Source organism: Otolemur garnettii, unplaced genomic scaffold (assembly GCF_000181295.1).
Source record: "Otolemur garnettii isolate 467f Iridium unplaced genomic scaffold, OtoGar3 scaffold00016, whole genome shotgun sequence".
Classification (NCBI taxonomy): domain Eukaryota; kingdom Metazoa; phylum Chordata; class Mammalia; order Primates; family Galagidae; genus Otolemur; species Otolemur garnettii.
The window spans coordinates 13,678,598-13,697,627 of NW_003852411.1; the positions used below are offsets into that span (position 1 = coordinate 13,678,598).

The 19,030-nt window shown below is 36.5% G+C and overlaps 1 protein-coding gene and 1 pseudogene across 4 annotated transcripts in view; one reads left to right on the plus strand and one right to left on the minus strand.

Annotated features, from left to right (window-relative positions):
* CEP350 (centrosomal protein 350) overlaps positions 1–19,030 on the minus strand; it is a 187,037-nt gene that overhangs the window by 57,757 nt on the left and 110,250 nt on the right. For all 4 annotated transcript variants that reach the window (XM_023510752.1, XM_023510754.1, XM_023510753.1 and 1 more), the window contains 5 exons: positions 16,554–16,753; positions 15,831–16,015; positions 15,238–15,325; positions 13,654–13,803; positions 3,915–4,072 (listed from right to left, as the gene is read on the minus strand). In XM_023510752.1, the coding sequence (XP_023366520.1) occupies positions 3,915–4,072; positions 13,654–13,803; positions 15,238–15,325; positions 15,831–16,015; positions 16,554–16,753 (781 nt within the window). The remainder of the gene's footprint in view (positions 1–3,914; positions 4,073–13,653; positions 13,804–15,237; positions 15,326–15,830; positions 16,016–16,553; positions 16,754–19,030) is intronic.
* LOC100963064 lies at positions 14,418–14,914 on the plus strand (annotated as a pseudogene).

Genomic DNA, 19,030 nt, shown 5'->3' on the forward strand with positions numbered 1-19,030 from the left:
AGGAGTTGGAGGTTGCTGTGAGCTGTAATGCCACAGCACTCTACCCAGGGGGACAGCTTGAGGCTCTGTCTCAAAAAAAAAAAAAAAAAAAGATTTCAGTACTGACCAGATAATACCATAAATACATCATAAAATATATATCTATATGACAGATCATAAAATATGTTTAACTTTTTGATTATTTAAAACCAAATATGTTAATTTTACTCCTTTAATAGTTTTCTAAGCAAACTGAGAGGTGTAAAGAAGTTGACTTCATTTTTCCATACTACCTTGGTTTGCAATGAATGATCACACCAAAAAATAACTACATACTTTTTTTGCTTCTTATTATGCTAGAAAGTATAGTACTTAATTCAAAAGTATATTTAACTTCCTAGGGAGGCTCAAGCAGGAAAATTACTCAAGCTCAGGAGTTTAAGGCCATTGTGGGCAATATATTAAGACCATGTCTTTTTAGAAAAAAAAAGAAAAAAGTATATTTAACACTCAACATTCAACCCTCATCTATGAAAATTTCCTTGATAGATCCCTGTGAGTAAAAATTTCTCTTTCTCTTCTGAACTTCCCTACCTATTTATGTAGAAGGATACTCGTTTCTCAATCAACCTGCCAGTCATTCTTTTTTTTTTTTCCAGACAGAGCCTCAAGCTGTTGCCCTGCGTAGAGTGCTGTGACATCATAGCTCACAGCAACCTCCAACTCCTGGGCTTACCTTGCCTCAGCCTCCCAAGTAGCTGAGACTACAGGCACCCGCCATGACGCCTATTTCTTATTTACTTATTTTTGGTCGTAGTTGTCATTGTTGTTTGGCAGGCCCAGGCTGGATTTGAAAACGCCAGCTCTGGTGTATGTGGCTGGTGCCTTAGCCACTTGAGCCACAGGTGCTGAGCCTCATTGTTTTTTCTACCTAGACCCTAAGCTCTTTGAGGGCAGTGTTTATATTCATCTTTATATCCCTTAGAACCTAGCATTGTCTAATAAATAATTGCTGGGGGAATAAACGTATAATTAATATATAACATGGAAGAACAAACTACTGATAAAAATGAAAAATACACTGTGTTCTATTTTAAGTAATGCAACACTTAAAGATGAAGATAATACCATTCTTCCTGTGTTTCATTTGCTCAGTAAACTATTTTCCTGAAATGGAATTGGCAAGATAACAGAAAAGTCAATTGCATGGTATTTTTTTCATGAATATCTCTTTTACAATTGTAGGCAATCCATTATTATAAGGTCTTCCACGGTAATAAACAAAACTCAAATTTCTTTGCCAATAAAACCAAAACACTAAAGGTTATTCAATCTGTGGTTTTTGCTTTTTACTATACTAAGAAATGAAAATTATTCATAAAATGTCAACTCAATAAAGAGGTCAAGAAAGCCATATATTAGAAACATAAATTTTTTGTTTTATTTCATTTTTTTTGAGGGTGGGAGGGAAAGGAGAGAAAAAAGGTAGGACAGGGCTGGGGTGGAGGGGAGCTCTATAGGTATAAATTTTAACTAATGTATTGTCTCAGTGAAACATTAAAAAGGAAATGTTTTACTATAGCCAAAAATGATATAATCACTTCAGAAAAATATGTTATAAAAGCAGAGTTCAGGTGGTTAACAGTAAGCAATGATATATAATGAAAAGTTTCTGTCTAAAAGCTAACTTTATTGAGAAGGATGACTGCTCTTTGGCAGGTGTTTAGTATCAGTAAAAAAGGGCTGACTACCTTTGCAAATCTTTGGAACATACAATAGTTCTTGATCACAAAGTAGCTAAGCTTCAAATGATTTTGCTGTCAGGTGTCTACTATGGCAAAGGACTACAAAATTAATCAGCTGCCTATTTATTAAGCTGGGGAGCTCAACATGATTGAAGGAGATCTACTAAAGCTTCAACATCATTGAAGGAGACCTAATTCTAAGGCTTTGGTAACATAAATGCTATTTAAAAGCTAGTTTTCACATTACTTTGCTCCAGAGATCAAAAAATAGTATACCACAGTGCCAGTGGTATAATGGAGAGCATAACTGCTTTCTAAAAAAATAGCACATAATAATAATTTTCCATTTTGGAAAATATTCTCCCATCTTGAGATTTCAGCATGATCCTCCAAACACTACTTTGCCATGATTGCCCTCTCCTCATCCCTACCACAAGCACAATTGCAACTGCCTCAAACAACAGATCAAGAAGTCTCTGAATGCTCCTAGGGTTATTCTCCTTGATAAATTTCTCAAAAGGCTACTGCAGCAGTTGACAAGGAAAGATAAAGCAACAATACAAACATTCTAAATGATTAATATTTTGGAGACTATGAAAATAACACAATTTGGAATAAAGGCAATAAATCCAACCATAAATTTGTTATTTAGGATTTTTAAAGCTTTAACCAAATCTGAAATAAGCACCCCAGAAACTGACTTGACTCTACAAATAGACTAGGATTAGCAGTTTTATCTACAGACATGGTTAAATTATTACTAATAGAATATATTCTTAGAGACTGGCAATGAAGGTCTTACTGAAACAGAAGAGCAAGAGATCAATGAAGACATTATGGTGAAAATATCTTTCCCTCAACACTTACCAACCATTCAAAAACATTTGGAAGCAGATATAAAATGTCAAATCAGTGATGAAAATTTATGAGAGATTATTATAATTTTGAATTCAAAGATCCCTGCAGCAATACCACATGCCTACACAGGCTCTTGAAAATTTTATTGGGAAATGAAGAAAGACTTTTTAGTGTAAATTTCAGTAAATTCATACTTGAAGAAGCCATAATTAGTCTATCCCATTTAAATCATACAAAAGGAATGTGCATATATTTGTAAATACTTGGTTTCACCTCCTTACACTTTTATAAATTTATTTTCATAATCAATTTGGGTATTTTGAAGTTATGAAATGGCTTTCTTATAATATAGTGCCAATATATAACCAAACCTACAGAAAGGGTTTCTTTTATACTTTTTGACCATTCTAAAACTAATTAAATGATATATTAGTGTCATATATAGAGCATTATTAAATTTGATGATGTGTAGTACACTGCCAAAAGATATCAAGATATAACTTACATTCAATCTGTGATTCAAATTCCTAAATTAAAATGGTAGTCAACAACATTTCTAATCTTTTTTCTATATTTCATGTGTTTCAAGGAAACTATAATAGACATGGGATAAACAGAGGATATAGAGCAGCAGTTCTCAACCCGTGGGTCACAACCCACAGGAACTGTATTAAAGGGCTGCGGCATTAGGAAGGTTGAGAACCACTGATACAGAGGCAAGGATAGAGAGCACAGCAGCTAATTTATAACTGTATACAATTAAATATATACCCCCAAAGTAAACTCTTCACATACATGTCATTTTACATGGTCAAAGCTGATAATACAACTGAGCTACATTTAAGTAGGAATAGCTTTCTTTAAACATCTTTAAAATATAATCCTTTGAAATATCCCATGAGAATTTCAGCCTTTCTGGTTGGCAGAGTAACTCATTCCTACACACAAGGCTAAAATTTCTCTGTTTGAATAAGCCAGAGAGCCAAAGATGACGTGTCAGAATTTATTTACCATTAATTGCTCTCTTAAGTTGACAGACATGTCTTTTCTTTAAGCATAAGAAAGGAGAAAACACTGCTCTGGGTACATGTGCAAATGGTACGTATTTTTAAAATAAGAAACCTATCTGTTTTAAAATCAGAAAAAATGTTTTACAAATACGAGCTACAATTAACTGACTTATAGGTAGATCTAACAATTCTGCTAAAATGCTACTGAATCCATAAAATATTTTCTTGTTTCAATCTAATCTAATGAAGTATATTAAAGATATTATTTGTTGCTGCTACTTTCAAGGTAACTAAACAAGAGATATTTATAAAAATGAATTACTTTTCATCCATGCGGCTTCTCATTTTCTTCAGTTTCTGCATAATGCTGCTTGTTTCACTGCTGGAAATTGAAATAGGAGAAGGACTGCGGGTCTCCAAGTCAGTTGGACCAGGACTAGTTGCCTTATTATCCTTTATGTTATCATCACTATGAGAGTCCTAAAAAAAAGAGGCAAAATTTTATTGGACTTTAAGAGGACCTTGAAGTTATCTTAAACAGTAAATTTATCCTTAGAACACTATAATGTAATGCTGAAATTAAAACATTACATACTTAAAAATAGTTAAAATAGAAAATTTTATGTTATGTACATTTTATCACTGTATAAATATATACACATATCTAAAGAATGAGCATATCATAACATGTAATAATCTAAGAACAGATGTAAGAAACCCGAAAAACTTCTGCCACTAATAATTTAGTATCTAAGTGTTTTCTCTGACCATTATCTTTTTTTTTTTTTAGATTTTGAGACAGTCTCACTATGTTGTCCTTGGTGGAGTGCTATGGAGTCAGAGCTCACAGCAACCTCCAAGTCTTGGACTTAAGTGATCCTCTTGCCTCAGCCTCCCAAGTAGCTGGGATTATAGGCACCCACCACAATGCCTGGCTATTTTTTTTTTTAGAGACGAGATCTAGCTCTGGATCAGGTTGGTCTCAAACCCGTGAGTTTAGGCAATCCACCTACCTCGGCCTCCCAGAGTGCCAGGATTATAGGTGTAAGCCACTGTGCCCAGGCTCTTGGCCATTATCTTAAGTGAAACAACTCAGACACAGAAAGACAAAAACTATATGATCTCATTTATAAGTGGGAGCTAAATAATATGTACACATGGAAGCAGAGCATGGAATTAATGGAAAATGGAGACTCAAGGAGGGGTTGGAAAGTGGGAGGGGAAGTGGATGATAGGAGACTGCTTGATAGGTATAATATGTATTACTTCGGTGATACATAGCCCCAAAGGCCCTAACTTCACCACAATGTAATATATCAATATAGGACTTGTAACCCTATGGATATACATAGAATGTCCAGGAAGTATCCAGCCACATATGTCTCTATTTTTCACAGTATATGGCTGGATACTTTCTGGATGGCCTTCATGTACTAAATAAATATCCTCTCTGATTTTTTTTTTTTTTTCAGTTTTTGGCCGGGGCTGGGTTTGAACCTGCCACCTCCAGCGTATGGGGCCGGTGCCTTACTCCTTTGAGCCACAGGCGCCACCCTCCTCTCTGATTTTTTAAAGTTGAATCACTCAAAAGGAATACAAAAAGTAGACACTATATAAAAAAATGTATATATACATATAACCAAAAGGCATAAAACTTATTTTAATCATACTGTTTATCTTTAAAATATTCCATGTAGGAAAATAGTTTTTTATAATGAAAACACTTAGGAACAGGCTTGGTGCCTGTAGCACAGTAGTTACGGTGCCGGCCACATATACTGAGGGTGGTGGGTTCAAACCCAGCCCGGGCCAGCTAAACAACAATGACAACTGCAACAAAAAAATAGGTGGGCACTGTGGCGGGCACCCGTAGTCCCAAGTACTTGGGAGGCTGAGGCAAGAGAGTCTCTTGAGCCCAAGAGTTCAAGGTTGCTGTGAGCTGTGACACTATGGCACTCTACCAAGGGGGAGAAAGAGAGACTCTGTCTCCAAAAAAAAAAAAAAAAAAACACTTAGGAACTATTAGTTTAATTAATACATTATTTAAAATTTGATAAGGCAGTATATCTTCCCACAAATAGTCATTTAGTCTCCTAACTTTTCAAGAATATGAGTGGAAACAGTCATGACTGTTAATATTTTATAAAAAATGCAAAGTAGAGCTTTTCTTCTTCCCCTTCCTCTTCCTGAACAGTTCAGTCCTAAAGTCATTAAATAGGGCAGAATAAGGCAGGTATCCACAATGGGGTAGAGGAAGACAGGCGGCCAAGAGTGAGGTCATAGAACCTGAGTGAGATAAAGAAGGCATTTAAATGGGGAGAGCAGCCTGTATGGTGAATCAGAGCCCAAGGGGAGCAATGATAATGTCATTATGTGAGTGGTTCAATGTAAGAATTCACAAACCCAAACACAGTGAAGATGATATTCCCATGAAGAACTTCCTGGCATAGGTATCAGGAAGTATATGTATGTAATATACATACACACACTTAAAATGTGTTTATCTACATTTCTATATATTTTTATACAGTCAAACCTCCATAGTTGACCACTTCCCTATATTGACATAATTTTCATAGACCAGACACACACCACATGTATGTATCAGTACAGAAAGCCTAGTTCTGTTGACCACCCCTGTATGTTGGCCAGTTTGTTACAGTCTCTAGGGTGATCAACTTATGGAAGTTCTACTATTTTCCCTAGATTTGTTACTTAGGAGGAGCAAAACCTAATAGCAATGAAAATGCCTAGCCCCAGATTTTGTTTCTAAATAACTTTCTTGGCTTGACGCCTATGGTTCAGGTGGCTAAGGCACCAGTCAGTACATCCAAGGTGGCAGTTCGAATCCAGCCCGGGCCGCCAAAGAACAATGATGGCTGCAAGCCGGATGTTGTGGTGGGCGCCTGTGGTCCAAGCTACTTGGGAGGCTGAGGCAGGAGACTCGCTTGAGCCCAGGAGTTGGAGGTTGCTGTGAGCTGTGATGCCACAGCACTCTACTCAGGGGTACAGCTTGAGGCTCTTGTCTCAAAAAATAAATAAATAAATAACTTTCTTCCTTGGAGAAATGTCTGATTCTAAGGCAGGGCAGGTAAAGTGCAAAATGACCCTAAAACATCTTGTTTCAAAATGCACAGAAGAACTCAAGACTGATAGGATATATCCAAAGGACATAGAAACTTGCATGAAAGGGGCTCTTATTGGCCTAACTTGAGACATAAAGCAAGCATCAAATAAATGACAGTAACAGATTTTAAGACTGAGTTAAAACAGGAATCCATGAGTTAATACTGACGTAGATAAGAGCATTAAATATGATGAAGAAAAGATATTTAGGTGGAATAATGTTAAAATATTTCCACACAAAGTATTTATTAATGATAAAGGGAATGGCAGTAACTTTACAGTGAAGTCTGGGAAACATCACCTTAATCAAGTGATCAAGTCAATATTATCAGTAAAGATATCAATCAAAAGAAGAACATGGAATTACTTCTGAGATATGTATGCCAAAGATGCATAATCTTAATCTAATCATAAGGAACCATTAGACATGCCCAAGTAAATAACATTCTATAAAATAAGTGGCACGTAATCTTCTAACATGTCAAGATCATAAGAGTCAAGGACTTTTCCAGATGGAAGGAGAATAAAGAAACCTGAAAACTAAACATAGTATATGATTTCAAACATACTTTTGCTATAAAAAATATTATTGTGACAACTGATGAAATTTAAAGGGTATGTAGATTAAATAGTAGTAAAGTATCAAAGTTAATTTTTTAGCAACTTACTCTCAAATGACTCAGGATAACATATTTCTTTTGTACTGTGCATAAAATTTCCCTATAAATTTGAGATTGTTTCAATTTTTTTTTTTTTTTTGAGACAGAGCCTCAAGCTGTCCCCCTGGGTAGAGTGCCATGGCATTACAGCTCACAGCAACCTCCAACTCCTGGGCTCAAGCGAGTCTCCTGCCTCCGCCACCCAAGTAGCTGGGACCACAGGCGCCCGCCACAACGCCCGGCTAATTTTTGGTTGCAGCCGTCATTGTTGTTTTGGCGGGTCGGGGCTGGGGATTCGAACCCGCCACCTTAGGTGTACATGGCTGGCGCCCTAGCCAGTTGAGCCACAGGCGCCGAGCCGGTTGTTTCAAATTTTAAAATCAAAGCAAAGGAAGGAACCCTCCACAACTCTTCCTATAAGCAAATATTACACTGATACCAAAACCAGGAAAGGATCCAACAAAAAAGGAAAACTACAGACCAATATCATTAATGAATATTGACATAAAAACACCCAATAAAATCCTAGCAAACAGAATGAAGCTACATATCAAAAAAATATGATCAAGTGGGCTTTTTATCCCAAGGATTCAAGGCTGGTTCAACCTATGCAAATTCATAAATGTAATTCACTGTATAAATAGAAGCAAAAATAAAGACCACATGATCCTCTTTAAACAACAACAACAAAATTCAGCATCATTTTCTGGTAAGAATACTTAAGAAAATAGGCATGCATGGGACATTTCTTAAATTGATAGAAGCCATCTTTGACAAATGCACAGCCAACATCATAGTGAATGGAGTAAAAACGAAAGCATTTCCTGCTGGGCACAACGGCTCATGCCTATAATCCTAGCACTCTGGGAGGCCAAGGAGGGTGGATTGCCTGACCTCATGGGTTCGAGACCAGCCTGAGCAAGACCAAGACTCCGTCTCTAAAAATAGCCAGGCATTGTAGTGGGCACCTATAGTCCCAACTATTCAGGAAGCTGAAATAAGAGTATCACTTGAGTCCACGAGTTTGAGGTTGCTCTGAGTTATGACACCACAGCACTCTACTGAGGGTAACAAAGTAAGATCTTATCTCAAAAAAACAAAAACAAAAAGACCTGAAAAGATTTCCACTTAGAACTGTAACCAGACAAGGATGTCCACTATTGCCATTACTATTCAACATAGTGCTGGAAGTCCAAGCCAATGTAATCAGGTAAGAGAAAGATATCAAGGGTACCCAAATTGAGACAGAGGCGATCAAACTTTTGCTCTTTGCTGATGATATGATCTTATACTTAGTCTCAACCATGAGACCATGGAAGTGATTGAGAATTACAGTAACATTCGGGATATAAAATCAATGTCTACAAATCAGTAGCCTTCATATACGCCACCAACAGTTAAGCTGAGAATAAAATCAAAGGCACAATTCCTTTCACAGTAGCTTCAAAAAAAATGAAATACTTTGGAATATACCTAAAAAAGGATATGAAGGTGGGTGGAACCTGTGGCTCAAAGGAGTAGGGCACCAGCCCCATATGCCACAGGTGGTGGGTTCAGACCCAGCCCCCGCCAAAAATTGCAAAAAAAAAAAAAAAAAGAAAAGATATGAAGGATCTCTCCAGAGAAAACTATGAAGCTCTGAGAAAAGAAATAGCAGAAGGTATTAACAAAAGGAAGAATATACCATACACATGGCTGGGAAAAATCAACATTGTTAAAATGTCCATACTATCCAAAGGAAGCGAAAGATTTAAAGCAATCCCTGTGAAACCACTGTCATACTTTGAAGAACTTGAAAAAATAGTTCCTTGTTTCACATAGAACCAGAAAAAACCCTGAGTAGCCAACCCAATTCTAAGAAAGGAAAACAAATCTGAAAGCATCGCATTGCCAGGCTTCAGGTTATACTGTAAAGTCTACAGTGATCAAAACAGCATGGTACCAGCACAAACATAGAGACATAGAGCTATAGAATAGAATAAAAGAACCTAGAATTGAAATTGAAATCATCAACATAATGCCATCTGATTTTTGATAAACCAAACAAAAACACACACTGGGGAAAAGAATCCCTATTTAATAAATGGTTTTGGTTAGCCACACGCAAAAGACTGAACCTGGACCCGTACCTCTCACCACTTACAAAACCTGATTCATGCTGGACAAAAGATTTAAATCTAAGACACAAAATGATAAAAAAAAAAAAAAAAACCTCTAGAAGAAAATGTGGGAGAAACTCTTAACAATATCAGCCTAGAAAAAGATTTTATAAAGACCTAAAACTAAAGAAACAGGACCTAATCAAGCTACAAAGCTTCTGCACAGCTAAGGCCACAACAACTAAAGCAAACAGACAATCTTTAGAATGGGAGAAGATATTCACATATTATGAATCTGACAAAGGCCTAATAACCAGAATCTGCAGGGAAGTCAATCTAATCAGTAAGAAAAGACCAAACAACCCCATTTATCATCATTAGGCAAGAGACATGAACAGAACCTTCTCCCAAGAAGATGAACGAGTACTTACCAAATACATGAAAAAATGCTCATCATCCCTAATTATCAAAGAAATGTAAATCAAAACTACCTTGAGATATCACCTAACCCCAGCAAGATTAGCCCACATCACATAGTCCCAAAGCTGCAGATGCTAGTGTGGGTGTGGAAAGAAGGTAACATTTATACACTATTGGTGGGACTGTAAACTAATACAGTCTCTTTGGAAAGAAGTATATAGACTACTCAGTGAGCTAAAAATAGACGTTTCATTTGATCCTGCAATCCCATTACTAAATATCTACCCAGAAAGACATTTTACCGTAAAGACATTTGCACTTGAATGTTTATAGCAGCTCAATTCATAATTGCAAAGATGTGGAAACAACCTAAGTGCCATCAACCCAGGAATGGATAAACTGTAGTATATGTATACCGTGGAACACTATTCAGCCATAAAGAAAGATGAGACTGCACGTCTTTTGTATTTACCTGTAAAGACTTGGAGAACATCCTCCTAAGTAAAGTATCACAAGAATGGAGAAACAAACACCCAATGTACTCAATATTAATATAAAACTAGCAGATAGATGAACAGCTATATGCCCACATAAGAGAAAAACATATTTAAATCCAAAAAGTGGGGTAAAGAGTGTGGTAAGCTCTCACCTATCGAGTACAACATAGAGATATACGGCACACCTCCTGAATGAAGGGTTCAACTGCAATTTAGACTTTACCTAACACAAACAGTGTAACTTAATTATACGTACCCTTATATTAATCTGAAATCTAAACAAATATATAGACATATCAAAGCACAGAATATTAGGAATGTTAAAAAGTGTACAACTATATACTCTGAGTTTTCCAATACTATACTGACATTTTACAGGCCCCAATTTTTTCACACTATTATGAACTTATCTTTGACAAATGTACCAAGAATATACAGTAGGAAAAGACAACTATTTTAATAAATGATGCTGGGAAAACTGGATATCCATATGCAAAAGAATGAAACTAGATCCTTATCTCTTGTCAAATACAAATATCAAATAAAAATAGATTAAAGACTTAAATTTAAGGCCTGAAACTACAAAACCACTAAAAGAAAACATTGGGTAACTGCTTCAGGGCATTGATCTGGGCAATGACTTCTTGAGTAATGCCCCCAAAGCAAAGGCAATCAAAGTAAAATTGGACAAAGGGATCACATCAAGCTAAAATGCTTCTGCACAGAAAAGCAAACAGTCAACAAAGGGGAGAGAGTGACTTGGTGTCCACCGCTCAGTGGTTAGGGCACCAGCCACATGCACCAGGGCTGCTAAACAACGATAACAACAACAATAACAAAAAAAAAAGAAATAGCTGGGCGTTGTGGCGGGCGCCTGTAGTCCGAGCTACTTGGGAGGCTGAGGCAAGAGAATCGCTTAAGCCCAAGGAGTGGTCGCTGTGAGCTATGACGCCATGGCACTCTACCCAGGGTGACATGGTGAGACTCTGTCTCAAAAAAAAAAAAAAAAAACAAAAAAAAACAAAGGGAAGAGACGATTCACAGAAAGGGAGAAAACACTGCAAACTACTCATCTGATAAGGCACTAATAACTAGAAAATATCAGGAGCTCCAATAACTCAATAGGAAAAACAATATCAAATAATCCAATTAAAAAATGGGCAAAAGATCTGAACAGGCCAGTGGTTCTCAACTTTCCTAATGCTGTAGCCCTTTAATACAGTTCTTATGGGCTGCAACCCACAGGTTGAGAACCACCTGAATAGACATTTCTCAAAAGAAAACATGTAAATGGCCAATAGGTGTATGAAACAATGCTCAAGATCATTAGTCATTGGAGAAATGCAAATTAAAACTACAATATGATATCATTTCATCCCAGTTAAAATGACTTTTATCCAAAAGATAAGCAATAATGAATGCTGGAGAGGATACAGAGAAAGGGGAACCCTGGTAAACTAGCATAACCACTATGGAGAACAGTATGGAGGTTTCTCAAAAAAACTGAAAATAGAACTACCGCATGACTCAGCAATCCCACTGCTGGGTACATATCTGCATCCTGATGTTTACTACATCCTATCCACAATAACAAAGGTTTGGAATCAACCTTAGTGTCCCATAACAGATAAATGAATAAAGAAATTAATTGTGTTATACATACAAAATGGAATATTTTATAGCCACAAAAAATATGAAATTCTGTCATTTGCAAAAAAATAGATGGAAATGGAGAACATTGTGTTAAGTGAAATAAATCAAGCACAGGAAAATAAATCTCACATGTTCTCACTTATATGTGGGAGCCAAATACTTGAAACAATTGAGCTTATGGAGACAGAGAGTAGAATGATGATTAGTAGAGGCTGGGAAGGGTTGCAGAGAGGGGGGAGAATAGGTTCAAACATTTTGTCTGAATACCTCCTCTGAATCTTGTATATGTTTATATCCACATTGGATAGCTAGGCTTGGCGCCCATAGCTCAGCAGTTAGGAGGCTGGCCACATTCACCCTGACAGGCCGGTTTGAACCCAGCCAGGGCCTGCTAAACAATAATGACAACAATAACAAAAAAATAGCTGGTGTTATGGCAGGCGCCTGTAGTCCCAGCTACTTGGGAAGCTAAGGCAAGAGAATCGCTTAAGCCCAACAGTTTGAGGTTGCTAAGCACTCTACCAAGGGACAGATAGTGAGACTCTGTCTCCAAAACATAAATAAATAAATAAGGCTTGGTGCCTATAGCTCAGTGAGTAGGGTGCCAGCTGCATACAACAAAGATGATGGGTTTGAGCCTGACCCAGACCTGCTAAACAACAATAATAACTGCAACCAAAAAAACAGCCAGACATTGTGGAGGGTGCCTGTAGTCCCAGCTACTCAGGAGGCTAAGGTAAGAGAATCACTTAAGCCCAAGAGTCTGAGGTTGCTGTGAGCTGTGATGCTACAGCACTCCGCTGAGGGTGACACACTGAGATTCTGTCTCAAAAACAAATAAATAAATAATAAATAAAATAAAATTGGATAGCTAAAATAAGTAACCTATAAAGAACAAAATACTTTTTCCCGTAAGTTCTGAGTAATATATTTGGATTGAAAAACAAGAACAAAGCGCTCTGTCTCAATTTAGCTTTTAAGTGAAAAACATTTTAAACTAATATTGTATAAGAATGTGTCACTTTCAAAACTTGAACATTTCATAGGAAAAAATTAAACACAAGGTATGTTTTAAAGCACTGCTATAGTTTGAATGTTTGCTCCCTCTGAAACTCATGTTGAATCTTTATCCTCCACATAACAGTATTAAGAGGGTAAGAAATCAGACCATGGTATTTGAAACGTAAGACTTTGGGGATGTTATTAGGATTAAATGAGATCATGAGAATGGGTTACTAGTGGCTTTATAAGAGGGAAAGAGATCGCTGAGCTAGCATGCTCTCTCCCACCCCATGCCCTGTATCACATTAGGACTCTACACATTCTCCACCAGCAACAACACCCTCACCAGATGCGGGCTCCTTGGCATTGGGCTTTCTAGCCTCCAGAAGTGTAAGAAAAAAACTTCTTTCCTTAATAAATGACCCAATCTCAGGTATTCAGTTATAGCAACAGAAAATGGACTAAGACTTGCACATACATAGAACTTATCCTAATTCATTATTGTATTATCCTATTTAAATGAATATAATATTAGATCAGAGACAAGTTTAGGTATTAGTAAGCAACACAAGACAGAAAACAAATAATAACTCCATGTAATTCACCAATTTATTATTCTCCCCTGCAGACTTCAACTTCTCCTGCAGTTTTATGGTGGTCTGCCGGATCCTTTCTATCTCCTCTTGCTGTTTAAGAATCAGTTGTCTTTCCTTCCGAGCTGCCTTGTTGGCTTCTTGAAGACGTTTTATTTCTGCCTAAAGTTTAAAGAGTTAGGAGAAGAATTGAGCTTTGTAGAAAAGTCTGAAGCAACATTTTTTAAAAGCCATCATATGATCAGATTTTTTTCAAATTCATATTATCAGTAATGTTTCCTGAGGTAAACTTATAAAAAAAAACTATTTAAGTAATAATCCCATATATAACGCAAATATTTAGGTTGATAATTATCTAGTACCTGACAACAGGTGAATAAGAATGTATTTAATACTTATCAGGCACTGTGCAACACACTTTACATATGTTACCTCATTTTATCCTCACAACCACTATATGAGGTATAATCTCACTCCTACAGATGAGGAAATTAAGTCTCAGAGAGTTACTTAAACTTGACCATGATTACACAGTTGCAAGTGAGCAACTAACATTTATTGACTACTTACCACTGTGCCAAGGTCTACTCTAGGTTTATTTTATGTATTAATGCACTTATTTCTCCCAACAAATCTATGAAGTATGTTGTTATTATCATCGTTCGTTTATAGATAAGGAAACTGAGACACAGAGAAATTAACTTGTCCCTGGTTAAGAAACTAATAATTGGATGCTGCTGATCTTCTGAGAACGGTATAGGCCTCAGCAGGTCACTATGAACCGGCTCCCAGACAACTACGACCCCTATGCTGTTGAAGAGCCTAGTGACGAGGAGCCAGCTTTGAGCAACTCTGAAGATGAAGTGGAAGTGCTTTTACATGGAACTCCTGACCAAAAATGAAAACTCATCAGGGAATGTCTTACTGAAGAAAGTGAATCATCTAGTGAAGATGAATTTGAAAAAGAAATGGAAACTGAATTAAATTCTACTATAAAAACAATGGAGGACAAGTTATCCTCTTTGGGAACAGGCTCTTCCGCAGGAAATGAGAAGGTTGGAACTGTTTCGACAAAGTTCTATGATAATATATATTTTGATTCTGATTCTTAGGATGAAGACAAAGCAGCACAGGTGACCAAGAAAAAAGAGAAGAAACAACACAGGATTCCAACAAATGATGAATTACTATATGATCCTGAAAAAGATAACAGAGATCAGGCCTGGGTTGACACACAGAGAAGAGGTTATGATGGCTTTGGACTATAGAGGCCACATCTACAACAAAAATAGACTCTTATACACATATCAATTTTTAAAATATGTATCTCAAAAGAGTATTTTATGCTACTTAGTATGAAAGCAGAAAGTTTGACTTAATATTGTGTCAAGTTAGCAGGGGAGCACAATCTTTTAGAAAAAATACATTAAATTACCAAGCAATCCCTGTAATTAGAATAGTATGGGCATAAAAAATGGTATCAACTAAATCTCATTTCAGGCAATAACAAGAAATAGAGATAAGGCAAAATAATAAATTCCACAAACTAACTTGCCTTAGGTAAACTGCTTTAAATTAGTGTTTTTCCTAACATACCTTTTCCTGCTGCAACCTTAAGAGCAAACCACGCTGTTTCTTCCGGAGTGGGGGCATTTTATCATCTTCTCCTTTGTCTCGTAGATGTCTGTAAATAATATTTTTCATTGAAACAAAGATTAGATTAAGTTTTTATCACCTTGCATATGTCAAGAATTCTTGACTACTTGAAAGTCTATAAACCAATTTTACATTTTCAAAGTGGAAGGCAATTGTTACATGCCTCAATTTATACCCTAACAAGAATTTTACTAAGCATATCATACACGCTTAATGCAAGCACTAAAATGCATCCTTTAAAGACAGAAGAACTTTGCAAAATTTACAAAATTGTAGGGGAATTAAGTATAAAATGACAATGTATGAGAAGAGTCAGTTAAGAAATAAAAGAAAATTGCGAAGAAAATGTTATGTGGGTAGGAAGGACATCTTCCAAGTAACATGAATCAAGCATGACTGCCACATTTCTAGCTTGAGAAACTAAAATGTTCAAATCAAATTAAATGATGGAATAAAAACATCTGAAAACATAAAGCATTTTCTTCATATGAAAGAAGAAATTAATGAAAACTATGCTCACTGAAAGAACTCACTTTTTCTGATGCTCTAGCCAGGCTAATTCAGCCTTAGTTTTCTCCTTCAAGGCCTTTTCACGAAGACGCAAGAGTGAAGATTGGTGAGCTGCCCTCATTTCCTCTTCTTTCATATACTGTCGAACCATCTCCATAGTGAATTTAGAAAAGCTATCTTGTCCTCCTGAGAATGGCATGCTCAGCTCCTAAAGTAGACAGTTTATTTCAATCTTATCATGTTCTAAACCTTTTGGAACTTAACTTCATTAAAATAGGCATACATTCATAAAAATAAATTATGTATTTAATAAGGCTGCATGCGAACCATTCATCTGCTAATGTATTCAGCCAATAAAACTTTAATAAACAACTACTACAAGCCAGGTACTGTCGTAGGGGCACAATGTGGGATAAGACTTTTTTTCCACTAACTAAAAGGATTACAATTTCATAAGAAGAATAAATGTAAATGTCTAAATAAAATAATGCATTAGAAGAGTGAAGCAAATGAAAAAGCTATAGCGTTAATATTGCTCAGATCCTCAAATTCCTATATATGATTCCAAAAAAATACTTTGCAAGGGAAGTGAACCCAGATTTTATAGGAAAACAATGACATAAAGTTGCTATCTTAAGGAAATAATTCTAATAGCTGACCACTAAGTTCAGGTATAAAATGTACCTTCATACCTTTGAGAGAACACATCCATAACCATTCACCTGCCTAGATAAACCGAAACACACCTTGGTAGAAGACAGTGTAGTAGTCTTTTCTGGGGAAGCTTCTTCATCAGAATCATCATGATGGCCTCTTTTCTTTTCCATGTTAAATCTGCGATGACTCTCAGAAGGTAGTAAAGATCGAAATGATTTTTCTTCTATTTCATCTTCTGTCATAGATTCATCAAACTTTAGGGAATAGTCTGTTGCAATAGAAGTTGAATCTAAAAGAATATAGAAAAGTAGATTTTGTCATTATAACTGTTCTCAGGAGATATTCAATTAGCCCTTTTTGCTTCTATATGGGATTATCCAACATAAATTCATATGACTGATCACTAGCAATTAATAGGCATGGAATAATAAACAAATTTAATTTACCTTACAAACAAGAACCACCACCTCTAAAAATACCTAGAAATACTAGGACAAGAAGTATTATATATTTAAAGAGCTCTTACAAATCAATTAAAAAACCCTGAATACATCTATAGAAAAAAGATCAAGATCAGATGCTTAAAAAATGAAATATAAACAATCAAAATAAAGTGAAAAAATGTTTACCAGCAATCAAGTGCAAATTTAAAAAAATTTTTTTTCTGAGATAGGAGTCTCACTCTTATCACCTAGCTAGAGCACAATGGCATCATCATAGCTCACTCCACCTCAAATTGCTAGGCTCAAATGATCCTCCTACTTCAGCCTCCCAAGTGGCTGTGACTACAGGTGCACACTACCACTCCTAGCTAATTTTTCTATTTTTTGTAGGGAGAGATTTCACTTGCTCAGGCTAGTCTCAAACATCTGAGCTCAAGCAATCCTCCTGCTTTGACTTCCTGGAGTGTTTGATTATAGGCTTAAGCCACTGAGCCCAGCCTAAAATATCTTTTTAATTTCATGCTTAATCATTAAATGTGACAGCTCTTTCAGTCTGTTTCCTATGTTTCTTTGCCACCACCTCCACATTCTTTTGTTTACTGAAAACTTTCTCACTTTCTGGTACTACAAGATGGACCAGGCTCATCTTCTATCATACCTGCAGCCCTAGAATCAATCATTTCTCCAAAGAGCTCTGGTTTCTTTTATTCAAGAACATCTAGAAACCACAATCTAGATACTAGTTGTCCTTCTCACTATCATTTCTTCTGTACTTGCACAGTGGACATAGCCAAGTAATATGTGCATGTACACTAATCCATACATACATGAATGTGCATGTGCGCACACACACACACACAATTGCTTTTGAATCATCCAGCTAAACATGAGTTCATACTGATGTCTGACTCTAATCTAGTACCACAGGGTTCATAGTGGTCTTCCTTTCTTATGTATCTGTAACTTCCCTCTCTAACACCAAGAAACCGAGTGCCCACCATCCAACCCATTAACTTACTTGTTTGACCCCAATATATATAGTGTATGTAAAGAACTATTTCACCCTTATGAAAAACAGGTTTATGTGCTGTTAACTATTGTATGAGGCTCCCAATTTCCACTTAAAACACCACTTGGCAAAGTTACATAAGTGAGCTCTTCCCCTCATTCCACTCCCTTCAATGTGATAGATGCCATGTACTTGTAAGACAGATTCACTTGTCAGAGGCTGCATTCCATTCTGGCATCTCCCAAGATCCAGGTTTCTATTAGAATCAAAATTTTCTCTTTTTGATACACAGTTCCAGGGTTTTGACATAGCATCATACAGAGCATAAAATCCCAGGCATTAATAGTTGAATGTTCCCTGGTGCATTCCCTTTGCAGTCAACTACTTCTTTCCTCTACTGCCTGGAAACCATTCATCTGTTTTCCATCGCTATAGTCTGCCTTTTTCCAAATATCATGTAAATAGAATCATATGATATATAGCTGTATGACTTGCTTCTTAGATTTTTCATTGAAAAATCATCCACGTGGGCCGGGCATGGTGGCTCACACCTATAATTCTAGCACTTGGGAGGCCAAGGTGGGTGGATTGCGTGAGCTCATGGGTTTGAACCAGCCTGAGCCAGAGTAAGACCCCCATGTTTAAAAATAGCCAGGCACTGTGGCAGGCACCTGTAGTCCCAGCTACTCGGGAGACAGAGGCAAGAGAATCACCTGAGCCCAAGAGTTGGAGGTTGCTGTGAGCTATGACACCATGATACTCTACCAAGGGTGACAAAGTGAGACTCTGTCTCAAAAAAAAAAAAAAAAAAAAATCCATGTTTTTGCATGAATCAAAAGCTTATTCCTTTTAATAGCTGAGTAGCATTTCATTATACAAATGTACCAGTTTATCTTTTCTCCTACTAAAGGACATTTTGGATACTTCAATTTTTAGCAATTGTGAATATGCTGCTAATAATATTAGTGTACAGGTTTATTTGTGGATATAAGTTCTCAAATTACATGGTGAATACCTAGGCATGTGATTGCTAAATTGAACCGTAAACTGTTACAACACTATGAAACAGTGTTCCACAGTGGTCATACAATTTTGCATTCTTTTTTTTTTTTTT